This window comes from Antrostomus carolinensis, unplaced genomic scaffold (genome assembly GCF_000700745.2).
Source record: "Antrostomus carolinensis isolate BGI_N321 unplaced genomic scaffold, ASM70074v2 scaffold6873, whole genome shotgun sequence".
NCBI lineage: Eukaryota > Metazoa > Chordata > Aves > Caprimulgiformes > Caprimulgidae > Antrostomus > Antrostomus carolinensis.
The window spans coordinates 1,435-13,908 of NW_010307185.1; the positions used below are offsets into that span (position 1 = coordinate 1,435).

Here is a 12,474-nt window from a genome sequence, read left to right on the forward strand (position 1 = left end):
CTGTTGGGACTTTAATTTTAACCCAGTAGTTGGTTGTAATCACTTCCTATCTTGTATGTAGCACATTCTGTGCTATGCATGGTAAACTTACTGAAAGTTTACCACAGATAAGGGTGGTTATGGCCTGCAGCCCAAGGTACTTCTTCTGCAGAGTTAAAATTAAGGTGTTTTTTTTCAACAGCCAAAGCAGCTTAGAGGTTTATGAAGCAAACTGATATCTTAATCAGATCCTGATACTCAAGAGTGGTTGAAGAGGCATTTTTCTTTCTGAAGGGGCAGGGGGGAAACAAACCAAAAGCTTGTTTTAACAAAAATAAACAAGCTTTGACAGCCTCCTACTTTCAGTCTCTAGTATCTGCTTGATTAAGATACTAGAGGTATCAGAAGCACCAGCAGGTAGTGTTTTATCTTAAGGAAAACCAGTTAGTGAAGTTATTCACTCTTCACTTCACAAATTCACTTTTGCAGGTCAGATGAAAAGACAGCACAGATAGGGCAAGTGGTTAAGTTCTGTTTAAGAGGAGAAATGGAAGTTTTATTGTCTTGATGAAAGCAGACTCAAGGCTTGAAAAGAAGAGGTTGATGGGGCTGGTCTGCTCAGACTTTCATGTTGCTAACCAATATGCTTGAGGAACATAATTCTAGGTGTTCTTTACCCCAAAGCTGAAAATAATCCTGCAAAATAGTTATTCAGTGCACAGAGTCATCTTCTAACCAGCTATGAATTTGTAGCTTGACCTTGGAAGCAGGTTAAGAACATTTACTGAAGTGTCCCTGATGAAACACGTTTTGATTGTGCATATGGCATGCATTGCTCAGTCGTGGCAAACCTACTTATAAAATTCTCTTATAAGCAAGTAGATTTGGGGGTTTCTAGAAAGAGTTTTCAAACAAATTAAATAACAGTGATATATGTTCTAGCCTAGCCAGTTTAGAACTTCTACTTGTTTCTGCTCATAGTCAATCATCCCCACGTCACTTGGGCAGAAGCTCAGTTTATGGAGCTTTTCCCACAGGCAGTGTGTTTGGAGTTAACCACACCAAGTCCATTTCCAGAGAAGGGCTCTTTGGCTCATTGCATCATACATTTAGCTCAGTTATATCTGACTTCAGCTGAGGCAATCTTAAAAGCCAAGAACTCTTAGGTAAAGCATACATAAACATAGGTTATATTGTTTGCTCTAAGGTGAGGCATTAATCATAACTTGTCATCTTTTCATTAACAGGTGGTTCATTAACCAAGTTGGCTTATTATTCAACTGTGCAGCACAAAGTGGCAAGAGTGAGATCCTTTGATCATTCTGGGAAGGTGAGAATGGTATCATTAGTCAGTTGCATGTGATTGACTCTTAAGAGTGAAGTTCTGGACTGGCTTCTTAGAGTAGAAATTTCATCTGACCCCCATCTAGTAACTTGTTCTTACATAGAACTTTATTTAGAACTTTCTTATAACTTAAGTATTACTTTCTGTAGTGTCTGTTACTCTGAAGTAAGTTGTCACAACCAAAATGTTCATTTTAAACACACATTCTGTTACGTGCTGACAGGTACAGCCATCCCTAAGCACTTGTACTGCAGCTCAGAAGAGTGTGTGGCTTCTGTTAATATTCCAGGGGAAATTAGCCATTAGCATGGGTTTGGCAATTACTTTTGCTTTGCAAAAGATGTAAATCCACATGATGATACATCATACATGCTCTGTTTACTGAAAGACTGATTGCAGAGCTTCAGAGTTTTGCAGCCCATGCACAAGCAAACTCAGTTACATTCCTTGCCTTCTTGGAAGTGCTTGAACTGCCAGTTAGTGTTTGAAATAGTTATTTTCTAGACAGGTAAGTATGGTAATTCTGTAAAAAACCCCCATACTCCCCTGTAAACATCATTTTTCTCATACAGAGATTTCATGCATGTCTAATGCATGGGAAAATTAATTATATTCTCAGCCTAAGGAGAACTAAGATCTATTGAAACTACATTCTTTGAAAGGAACTTGAAATGTTTTATTTTTAATAGCATTAACAGAGTTTCAAGGCAAAGGAAGCACAGGTATTGATGTTTCTCAAGGAAGGTTTTTGAATTAACTATAAAAAAAATCTCTTCTCTTTTAAAGGACATAGAAAATGAACCTTTGTATGAAATATCCGTTCAGGAGGAGATTACAGCTCGACTTCACTTCATTAAATTTGAAAACACTTACATTGAAACCTGCCTAGATTTCATCAAAGACCATCTTGTCAATACAGAGACAAAAGTCATCAAAGCTACAGGTGGTGGTGCCTATAAATTCAAAGATCTTATTGAGAAGAAATTGGGGTTGAAGTAAGTGGAACTGTTTAAACTTAGTTATAGGAGTGTATGTCCTCTTTGATGAGATTTTGATAGGCTAACTTTCCACTTTGCCCATCTGCCCTCAAAAGCCATCTGTGCTAAAAGAGAGAAGCAGGAGAGTGTGTGCATGTGTCTGAACCTGGCTGGATTGGCTTGTCAGGGAACAGAAGCTGCACAAAGATAACTGTATCGTTCACTGACACAGTGGAGGTGCAGGAGTGGAGCCAACAGGCAGGAACACAGTGTTCAGGAGAAGGAGTAAAGAGAGGAAAGCAGGGGATTATCACAGCTTTTTTTCTATAAAGGTTCTAACTCACACCTACTCCATTTTTAAGTTAAATTAGTCTCTATCATGATCATGGTAATGGTTTTTATTTGTTAGCTCACAACTAGCAGCATTTCAGTGACAGAATCCTCACTATCACTAGCATGCTTTGGGCTACTACCTCTACTGGAGTAGAAATCCAAATACACAAAATCTGCAGTGGTATATAAAATGAAATAGTCTTTGAAATAAAGTAGTAAGTAGTTAGTAAACTCATCACTAGGAAGAATTTTAATCTTTGCTCAGTTACTGTGATGAGGTGTGTTTAAGTATGTCAGTCTTTCTACTTAAAGTCTAAGGATGAAACCCACAAGACAACTTTATCATTAAAAACCAAAATATTGTTGGCAAATACTTTCTTTCTTGGATGTACCCAATCTCTATACTTGCCCAGGTTCTCAAGTTAGAGTTCCAAAAGCTTCTAACATTTTTCTGTGCATGCTCAGAAGTGAGTAATTAATATGATATAGTAACTTACTACATAGCTCCTACCTAAGCTTCATGCAGAAGTACAGACTTGCAGGAGACTAAAGGGCAGTCTCATGAATTTACAGGCTCATAAATTTACCATTCACACATCTTTATCAAACACCACATGCTAAAAAAAACCTGCTGTAAGTATAGATAAAAATACCATTAATTGACAGCAATATAAAACAGTACCTGATGTTACTGGGGAGAACTTCAAGGCACCTCTCATGCTGTAACTCTACATAGTAGATGCTTCAGTTCCTGAGGTACTGTGCTCATCTTCTTTTATACTACTTCTTCACATAACTTCCTTGTCCTGATAGGTAGGATTCTGTTAACTTTTTTCCACACCAGCCCACCTTATTGGCTGTTGCTAAGTATCAATTAATGAAGACAAGGAGGCAACTCCCCCCTTTTCTCATGCAGTACACCTGGTTTTTGTTTCTTGTTTTTTTTATTTGATCATGACACCTAATTGGTCCACAGGCTCAAAAAGTAGCACCTTCTCCATCCTGACAGACGTAAAGCATTCTGTATTAATTGAGATGTGTATTTGTGCTTTGTTTATGTGTTTTCAACAAGGTTTATGATATTTCATGTGAGGAATCTAGTGTATTTCATATAGGAAATTTACCATAAATCAGTAATAGTACATAAGATCTAGAAGTGTACAGCAGTCAGTAAGTGTTAGCTGACTTAGCTACCTCATTCATCTTCTCTAAATTATGTAAAGTCTTTAAAAACTACTGTTCTAAAAGGATACTTGTTTATCAACAGGACTGTGAAGTTTATGTAAAGGTTTTTTTTTCTCCCCCTGCCCTTCAGAGTAGATAAAGAAGATGTAATGACCTGCCTAATTAAAGGATGCAACTTTGTGCTAAGGAACATACCCCACGAAGTGTTTGCATACCAGAAAGATTCAGATACAGAATTCCGTTTTCAGACGAACCACCCAAATATTTTCCCTTATTTACTGGTGAATATTGGCTCTGGGGTTTCTATAGTGAAGGTGAGTGGTTGCTAAAATGTTTTATCTTAGAATTTGATAAAGGTGATCTGAAACGTCTTACTGGTTTAGATTTGTAGTTGAAATTTAGAAAGAAAATCAATTTTTTACAGAATTATTAATACTTTTCAATTTACTACCATAGTTTTTTTAATCACATTTAATTCAGCATTCAGAGAAGTTTTTATTAACTGATGAGGACAAAGGCTGTCAGATCAGAGTGATTTTTAGTATTTGTTTGTTTTGATACACTGTTGAGGGGACTAAATTTCTGTATTTAGGATTATTGGCCAAGAATTAAATACAAAGATTTCAGAAACTGCTCGTGGTATAAGCATGTGGAACACATACCTCTGAAGAACTTCTCACCTGGCATTTACACAATTAAATAGTTGCACCTACAGTAATTCCACTGTTCAAAAAAACCCAGACACTCTCATATCTAACTGTGTTTATAGTCATTAGAGGACTTTCTAGACAAATCTGCCTCGTTTTATTGACAGGTAGAAACAGAAGACAAATTTGAATGGATTGGAGGGAGCTCAATTGGAGGTGGAACCTTCTGGGGTCTTGGAGCATTGCTCACAAAAACAAAGGTATTAAAAGTGTCAGTTTAAGGGGCATGGGATTAAATGAGATGCTAAGAAGAAGCTTGAAATGTTGGAATGCCAAACTCTTTGAATAGGGAAAAATAATTATTTTAAGTAATGTTTGTATGGGAAACATTGTGGTCTAGTGTATAGTACACTAAAGTCCAACATGAGTGTTCTAGAAGATGAAAAAATACATGTGTTTCTTGGTCAGGTTTACCTTTTGTTCAAAGTTTTGCTACCCTTGTGCAGAAACAGGCAGTTCTGCAATGCTCAGGGCAATTTTAATACTCTCCACTAGGTGCTTGTGGTCCTAGACTGTTAGATAAGGCTGAAGCCTTGACTTATGTTCATATTTTTAATGCTTCTGATGCATAAAAGGAAGCTTTAAATGCAAAAAGATCCTAGTAGAATATAGGGACAAAAAATTATAAGGTGCTCATCGGTGACAGAATACTAATCCTACTTGGGACTCAAAGAGTTTGTCAGCAAGGACAAATAATGTCTGTAATGCAGAGAACAGCCTCCTCAAAGTGGCCTGTTAATCTTCTGTACTGCTTTTCAGCATGAAATGCCTGCCTAGTTCCTGCAATATTATCTGCAGAAGCAAAGCAGAGAGTTCCCAGTCACTGCAGAATGTCTGGGAGTAGAGAGAAGATTCTGACTCTCTGGTACACACGATGGTTTCAGGGGTTCGTCACTTAAATCCCAAATTGGTAATCTGCCAGAGTAAGGCCTGATTTAATGCTGCTCTGCCTAACTCAGCTCTTAAATCATGCTGGTTTTTCCTGTCTCAAAGACCCATGTGGCTTAAATAGGTGTCCCTAAATGTCAGCGGTGTAGAAAAAGCTAGAGTTACATATGCACCAAATAAGAAAATGTCAAAGGGAAGACCCATACTTGCAGTATTTTATTTGATGCTTTTAAAAAAAGAAATCTTAGAACATGACAGTGGCAGCTCTTAATTATCTCTGATTTTGTAGAAGAAGAAATTAGGGTCAGCAGACTTACAAATGAAGTGTTGGGATAATGCAGATTGCATGCAAGTTTAATTTCAGGGACTTTAATGAATTTCTGCAACTGTAAAGGCAGACTTACTCTTTTGGTTTTTAAAATGTTTTCTTATGTCTCAAGAAGACATCATTCTTTTGCTGTTAGTTACTGTATTTCTGACTTTATTCCAAGATGAGAGATGCATGAGTCTTCTGACTATTTTATATGTGCTGATCCATCTCTAGTTTTCAGGGGAAATTCAACACATTATTTGCAGATAAGTGCAGATAACTGCAGAGAACATTGTGCTTTTCATCCTTAAAAGAGCTCCACTTAAGATGAGTCTGTCTGATAAGATAGGGACTCTGGATCAGTCCTTGTACTTAGAAATGATGTATCTTTTGCTGGCAGGGTTGATTCTAAGACCAGCCCATGGTTTTGCTTGGTAAAGATGCTGCAGAACTCTGGGTTTACGGGCTCTCCAGAAAACCTAGAGTCACTCTGCTTCTCATCCCCAGAAATTTGATGAATTGCTGCAACTGGCTTCAAAGGGACAGCACACGAATGTAGACATGCTGGTGAAGGATGTGTATGGAGGCGCCTACCAGACCCTGGGGCTCAGTGGAAATCTGATAGCGAGCAGCTTCGGGAAATCTGCTACAGCAGATAAAGGTATTGGTATCTAAACCATCTACCCAAGGTTTGCTATACAGTTAATACTTTCTATAGCCTGCCAGCATGGGTTTGCTGCTTGTGCTAGCTTCCTGTCATCAGCATAAACATATCTGGCCTTATTTGTTTCCCTATGTTATGTGTGCTGGGCTGAGAGCAGACTCAGAGCACTGCTTGGGTTGCTCCAGTTATTTGGAGTTGTTGTTTGAAACTAATGAGGAGAAGAGATGCAACCATCTCCTCTGGCCCTTGGGAATCTGGTGTTTATAGTGATCTAAGAAGTAGAGCTGGAAGGTAACCACCAGTCCTTTTCATGATCTTACCTACGTGTGTTTTGGCTGCACAATATTTTATTGATTAAAAATATTCTATAGTACTGCCTCACAAGCAGGCATTCAGATTTTCAGTTTGGGATTGCACAAGTCTAGGCAAACGACAAAAATAGCTGTCGAGTTAGCCCAATGTCAATTCCTTCCTGTGGGAAATACCTGTGGCTTTCTTGGTCCAGAAAAGGATCTATGGCAATGATTTACTCTAATTTGCAATTTTATTTGCAGTATTATAATAGAATGCTTGCAGTGCAACTCAGGTCAAGATGGATGGATGAACCATCATCTGTGGTTCCTAGAGAGAAGAAATGGAGTTCTTGCCATTTGCTGTTGGCCTTTCAAGCAGGTTCTTTCAAGCAATATTTCATAGAGGCTCAGTGGTTTTTTCATTATATCTTCAGTCAAATAAACACTCCTGGGTGTTCAAAGTGCTTTTTTTATAAAAGATTTTTGGTGGGGGAAATGCCTTTCTTCTACACACATAGAGAGACTGGTTAAAACTCTGTTTTTTTCTCCAGCTGTAGGCTCTATTAGAAAAGCACACTCCATTTGAGCATTCTTCATCTGTGTTTAATTTGGTTTACTGTTTTGTTTTTTTTTTTTCCTTTAAGAATTTTCTAAAGAAGATATGGCAAAAAGTTTGCTACATATGATCAGCAACGACATTGGTCAACTCGCCTGCCTCCATGCCAAACTCCATAACTTAAATAAAATATATTTTGGAGGATTCTTTATTCGGGGTCACCCTGTTACCATGCGCACAATAACCTATAGTATCAACTTCTTTTCCAAGGTAATGAAAACAGAGATTTTTCCTAATAGCAAAGTCACGTGTTTAGTTATCTTTCTAGGTTGTTGGGAGACTTTAATTAATAAATCTGCACACGAAGTAAGCTTAGAGGGCTGCTGTTTAGGTAGGTAAGGCAGGGCTAGAAAGATCTGTTGTGGGAGGGGTCAAATAAATGTGAATTGCCTGGGAGTTCTGTCTGGCCTCTCTCTCTCTCCTTCCCTCCCCTCCCTCTCTCTCTGTATTATTATTTTTTGATTGACAGTCTGTCATGTAGCTGCCAAGTAATGAGTTTTCACTATTTTCTTAGATAGCTACCGTTGTTATTCAATTCCTCTTGCTGACTTGCATCTGTTTCTTTTCACCCCTTAGGCTATGCAATGTGGGATTGTTCTGCTGAGATAGTTTAGCAGTTGGTATCACTGAGGGGAGGGGGGGGTTGTTGTTTGTTTGTTGTTAAAAAAGAAAACCCAAAGAAACAACCAAGCTGTAGTTCTTTGCAGGTTTTGAAGCTGTGGAAAATACTGAAGATTTTTCACTAGAAAAACATCCAAGTCCAAAAGCCTACTTAATGGTTGTCACAGGTAGATTAGTTCCTGCACATTTACAGTTTTCTAGAATACATGACACACATTTTTTTCTCATCTCAGTGCTTCACACAAGAGACTCCTATATCCTGCCTTTTTTTCCCCTTTTATTGCACCATCACAGCCCCTTTCTCTAAAACTTTGTTGGGTTTCAAGAAAACTATTGCAAAACTACAGCTTTGGATTCTTCTAAGAGTAGCTTTACCAGTGATTCAAATCCAGATCTCACTGTGAATTGTAGCTGACTTTTTTGTACAGCTTCCCCTCAGTGTTACAGTCACTGCTGTGGATACAGCAGATTTTCCTTTAGAGAAGGCAGAGTCCCACCCAGCCTCCCCTGGGAGAGCTTAGGGACCCCGCTGGTAGGATGGAGGGTGCTCTTATTCTCCCTTGCATTTGTGTTTTACATTGTTGAATGTTAAGTAGCAGTGTAATGAAATAAAGGTAACAAGCAGTGTCTTGAATATGTTGGATGCACACGCTGAGGTTGATGACCTGGAAATCAGATGACTTTATATTTCCAGCCTGTTCAAGCAAGAGGAGTTGAATATTCATGGAACGATGCAGTGGTCTTTTCTAGTGAAGGCACTGGCTTCCCTCTGCTCCTGTGGTCGCGCAGGCTTAGAATACACACCATTTCTGCATGTCCTTTTTTCCCCAGCTGTTTAATAATTGTGGAATGATGTATGTAAGCAGTTCCTCCTGACGCTGTTGTTTCAGAAGCACCGTTAAAGTTACTGAATGTGTTAGAATGTAGCACAAATGAATATTACCATCTTCTAGCTGTTTCTATTAAATTTAAGTGTAAAACTAGTGACAAAGTAGTACATATTAGCCATCAGGGACCATCCAATTGCAATGTTTCATATTGTGGCAGGGAGAGGTTCAGGCATTGTTCCTGAGACATGAAGGCTACCTGGGAGCCATTGGGGCATTTTTAAAAGGAGCTGAACAAGACAGTAAGTACAGCACTGCTATGTTCTGTATACGCTGTGTTCTGAAATGTCAGTGTAATGTCCAAGTTTCTCTTAAGAGGCTGCATGTAAGTTGTTGCCTAAATAAATACATTTGGCACTAATAAACACAGATGCTGGGCTTTGGTTTTATATATTCTGGCAGGGACATCTTATTTGCTCACTGTTTTTCCTGCTCACCTTTGAGAAGCCAGCAGGATTTGGCCCGTCTCTTTTCTGCATTTCTGTAAAGAGCAGTCATAACTCTAAATCAAATTGGGGAAATACTGTTGCTGAGAACTTTCCCCCTCTTTAAGAGGCCAGCTTCTGAATTCAGTTAATGTACTGAAAAAGACCAGCATCTCAAAACTGTTTGAGAGTGAAAAGCCTCACAGCCATTTATGAAGGATGAGACACTTCTGTCCAGCATTCTTTGGGTACAGGGTGCTTTGGTTGAATTCTGCCATTTTTGTTTTCTTTTTTTCTTGTTGATGTACTAGCAAGCCAGTCAGTGTATTAGTTATAGTGGAACAGATTGTGAGGTTGTTAATGGTACTTAGTTTTCATAAATATCAAATGCACCTCAGAATAATGGATGTGGAATTCTTTTCATACCCATTTTGTAGATATGAGCCAGGAACCAGCTACTGAGGAATTAAAGACATTGCTTCTGCAGCTTGTGCTGTACATCTGAACTGGATTAAACTTTTCCTCAAATAAAGAAAATTTCTAGAAGTAACTTTAGTGTTTATATAAAACCTACATTGTGCTTTGAGAGTTTTATAATTATATTTTGTTAATAATGGATCTAGATTTAGAAATAAGAACTTCTCTCTATGATCAGTGATAGTGCTTTAAGCTGTCATTAAAGCTAGCCTTTAATGACAAGAAAGAGGGTTAAAAAAAGAATGATTTTAGAACTGTAACTTCATTCAGATTGAAGCTCTTTAGAGCTCACTAATTCACTGGGTAGTTAAAACATTTCTTCTGGGGGTTAGAGGGAAAAACTACATTTATTTATAAAGACAAGGGAAAGTGGCTTTGGTAGTGAAGCAGCTTCTCTGAAGGGATGCTAACTCTAGAGTCACTCACGGGAGTATTTTCAGTTTTATTTTCAGATTATGTGTCTCTCTGTCTTTCTCTTTTCTAGATCCCAATCAGTATAGCTGGGGAGAGAATTATGCTGGGAGTTCTGGTCTTATGAGCACGTCACCTGACGTCTACCCGATGCAGAGAACAAGGAGTGGTACAGTATGTGGTTGTCTTTTCTAGAACTAAGTGCCTTCTTTTAGTAATGGTGGTTTGAAAATAGATGATCATTCTCAAGGTCGTTGCTTCTTGCCCCTGGGACTCCTGCTTGCCAAAAGAAGTAACTAATGTGGTGTCTTGTACCATGTGTGACGTTGCCTTGTGTGATGGTTTGATGAAATGTCTCATAAAAACAGATTGTGGCTGCTGCTTTGTCTTACTCTCCTTCACCAAAGCAGCAGGGGGGACACACATTCATCTCTTACCCTTTCTCTGAAGTATCTGGATTTTGTTATAATTGAAATACTGTGCTTCAGAATTTTGAATCTGATGTTCCACTGTCTTTAAGCAGCGTTAATTTACTTGCTATGAGAAGAGAAATATGTAGTTGGACAGAAGCACGTGAGCCCAGTCACCTCTTAGACACACTGACAATGCAGTAACTCCAGCACACAGTAAGCCATCAGGAAATACATTTAAGGTTTTTAAAATATTCCAATGCTGCATCTACTGCAGTGCTTTTGAAAAGAAGCAGGAATAGTGGAGCTCACTGTCTTTTACCAGTCTGCACGGTAGTGTTTTTCATGTTTTTTTTCTGAAATTTCCTCCATCATTGATTTTTCTCCTTAAAGTTTTCAGGAATTAGTTTCCTATACTTGCTATAGGGTGCAGGGGAGTGGTTGGCTCTGGTTAGTTGTTTTCTGTTGGTTGTGAGGCTTTTTTAGGCCTGAAGATGAGGTACAGAAATCTTACTGAATGGTTTCCCAGATCAAGCCTTAATATAAGTCCACTGTGAACTGCAGGTGATTGATTTTGTGGGTTGGCCATGCACATAAAAATATATATCTAATTTTAAGCTCTGCCACAACTGAAATAATTGTAATGAAATTGTGGATTGCAAGTTATGACTAAAAAAATAACATTATCCTTCTTAATCATGAAATATATGACAGATTTCACAAAGTATTTTTGCAGATGTAGTGATCACCTGTTGTTTGTCAACCCTTTAATCTGTGACAAGATTTATTTTTTATGTTAGCAGTGGTACAGGAGTCAAATCAGCTGCAGTGTACTGTCCACAGTTTCTCCACTTTTAACTTTTCTATTGCTTGACACTCACTTTGTTCACATAAAGCGAAATCTCTTTGCAACAGCCAGAGTTCAGAAGTGTCCACTTTTCAGCAGTGAAATTAATGCTGAAGACAATCTTTCTATAGCAACCCCTTTGGTTTATGTACACAAACTCTTACAACATTGTGAGCTTTAATGTTTGCTTAGTCTGGACGTTTCTAGGCCGTGCAGTGTTCAGAAATGCAATGTGATTAGATAGCTGTATAAAATAAAGATAAATGTGCACAAGTTTTTTTAGACATGGGAAATAAGGCACACTATGTACAGAGCTGTGTAACCATGCATTTTTCACATGAATTTAATCTCTATCCTTAGCACTTTGGTCCCAAGCATTGTTTTCACAAGGTATAAGGAAAAGTTTTGGAGACTTGATCATGATTGTAAAAGGAAATTGTTAAGCAACACAGCAACATCACTTTATAAATAAGCCTGTGCTCAGCTCTTTGTACTCCTGTCTTCGAACCTGATAGCCCAGCAGATTTGACAGCACTGGGGAGGAAGGGAAGGAAAATAGTAAAACAGAGAAAGTAGAGAGCCTGTAGTAAGCTGTCAACGTGAAATTTGGTAATCTCTATCTGTAGGGTGGGCATGGATAAGTAACCCATGCAGGGGAGTGGATTATTTATGGTGGGATACACTCTCATAGAGTTGTCTGCAAATTTGTCAGTGTTAAATGTAGATGGACTTCTGTAGCCCTTGTACTAGTTCAATTTGTTATGAATCTGAGGAATTTCTGATAGATATCTCTCATTTTTCACCTAGTTTGATATGCTGGAAATGGACAGGTTGGAGAGACCACTTGTTAACCTGCCACTGCTGAAAGACCCATCAACCTATATTCCAGACACTGTTGACCTCACAGATGATGCCATGGCCAGAAAATACTGGCTCACCTGCTTTGAGGAGGCACTGGATGGGGTAAGTGTCACAAAACAGTCATTTGTATGAACGATACACATAGGTACCAAATAAATCTCCTGTGGATCAATGTGTTTGCCCTGCAAAATGTATCTGCTGTGTCAAACCTATTGTGTGTTTGTACAGTTCCTCTTTC

General features: G+C 38.5%; 1 protein-coding gene across 1 annotated transcript in view; it reads left to right on the top strand.

Annotated features, from left to right (window-relative positions):
• Positions 1 to 1,226: 1,226 nt before the first annotated feature.
• PANK4 (pantothenate kinase 4 (inactive)) overlaps positions 1,227 to 12,474 on the top strand; it is a gene marked incomplete at its 5' end in the record, with an annotated part of 19,904 nt that continues 8,656 nt past the window's right edge. Inside the window, 9 exons of the mRNA XM_029084341.1 lie at positions 1,227 to 1,309; positions 2,111 to 2,319; positions 3,950 to 4,133; positions 4,634 to 4,726; positions 6,232 to 6,385; positions 7,326 to 7,507; positions 8,966 to 9,047; positions 10,192 to 10,292; positions 12,183 to 12,338. Of these exons, the coding sequence (XP_028940174.1) occupies positions 1,227 to 1,309; positions 2,111 to 2,319; positions 3,950 to 4,133; positions 4,634 to 4,726; positions 6,232 to 6,385; positions 7,326 to 7,507; positions 8,966 to 9,047; positions 10,192 to 10,292; positions 12,183 to 12,338 (1,244 nt within the window). The remainder of the gene's footprint in view (positions 1,310 to 2,110; positions 2,320 to 3,949; positions 4,134 to 4,633; positions 4,727 to 6,231; positions 6,386 to 7,325; positions 7,508 to 8,965; positions 9,048 to 10,191; positions 10,293 to 12,182; positions 12,339 to 12,474) is intronic.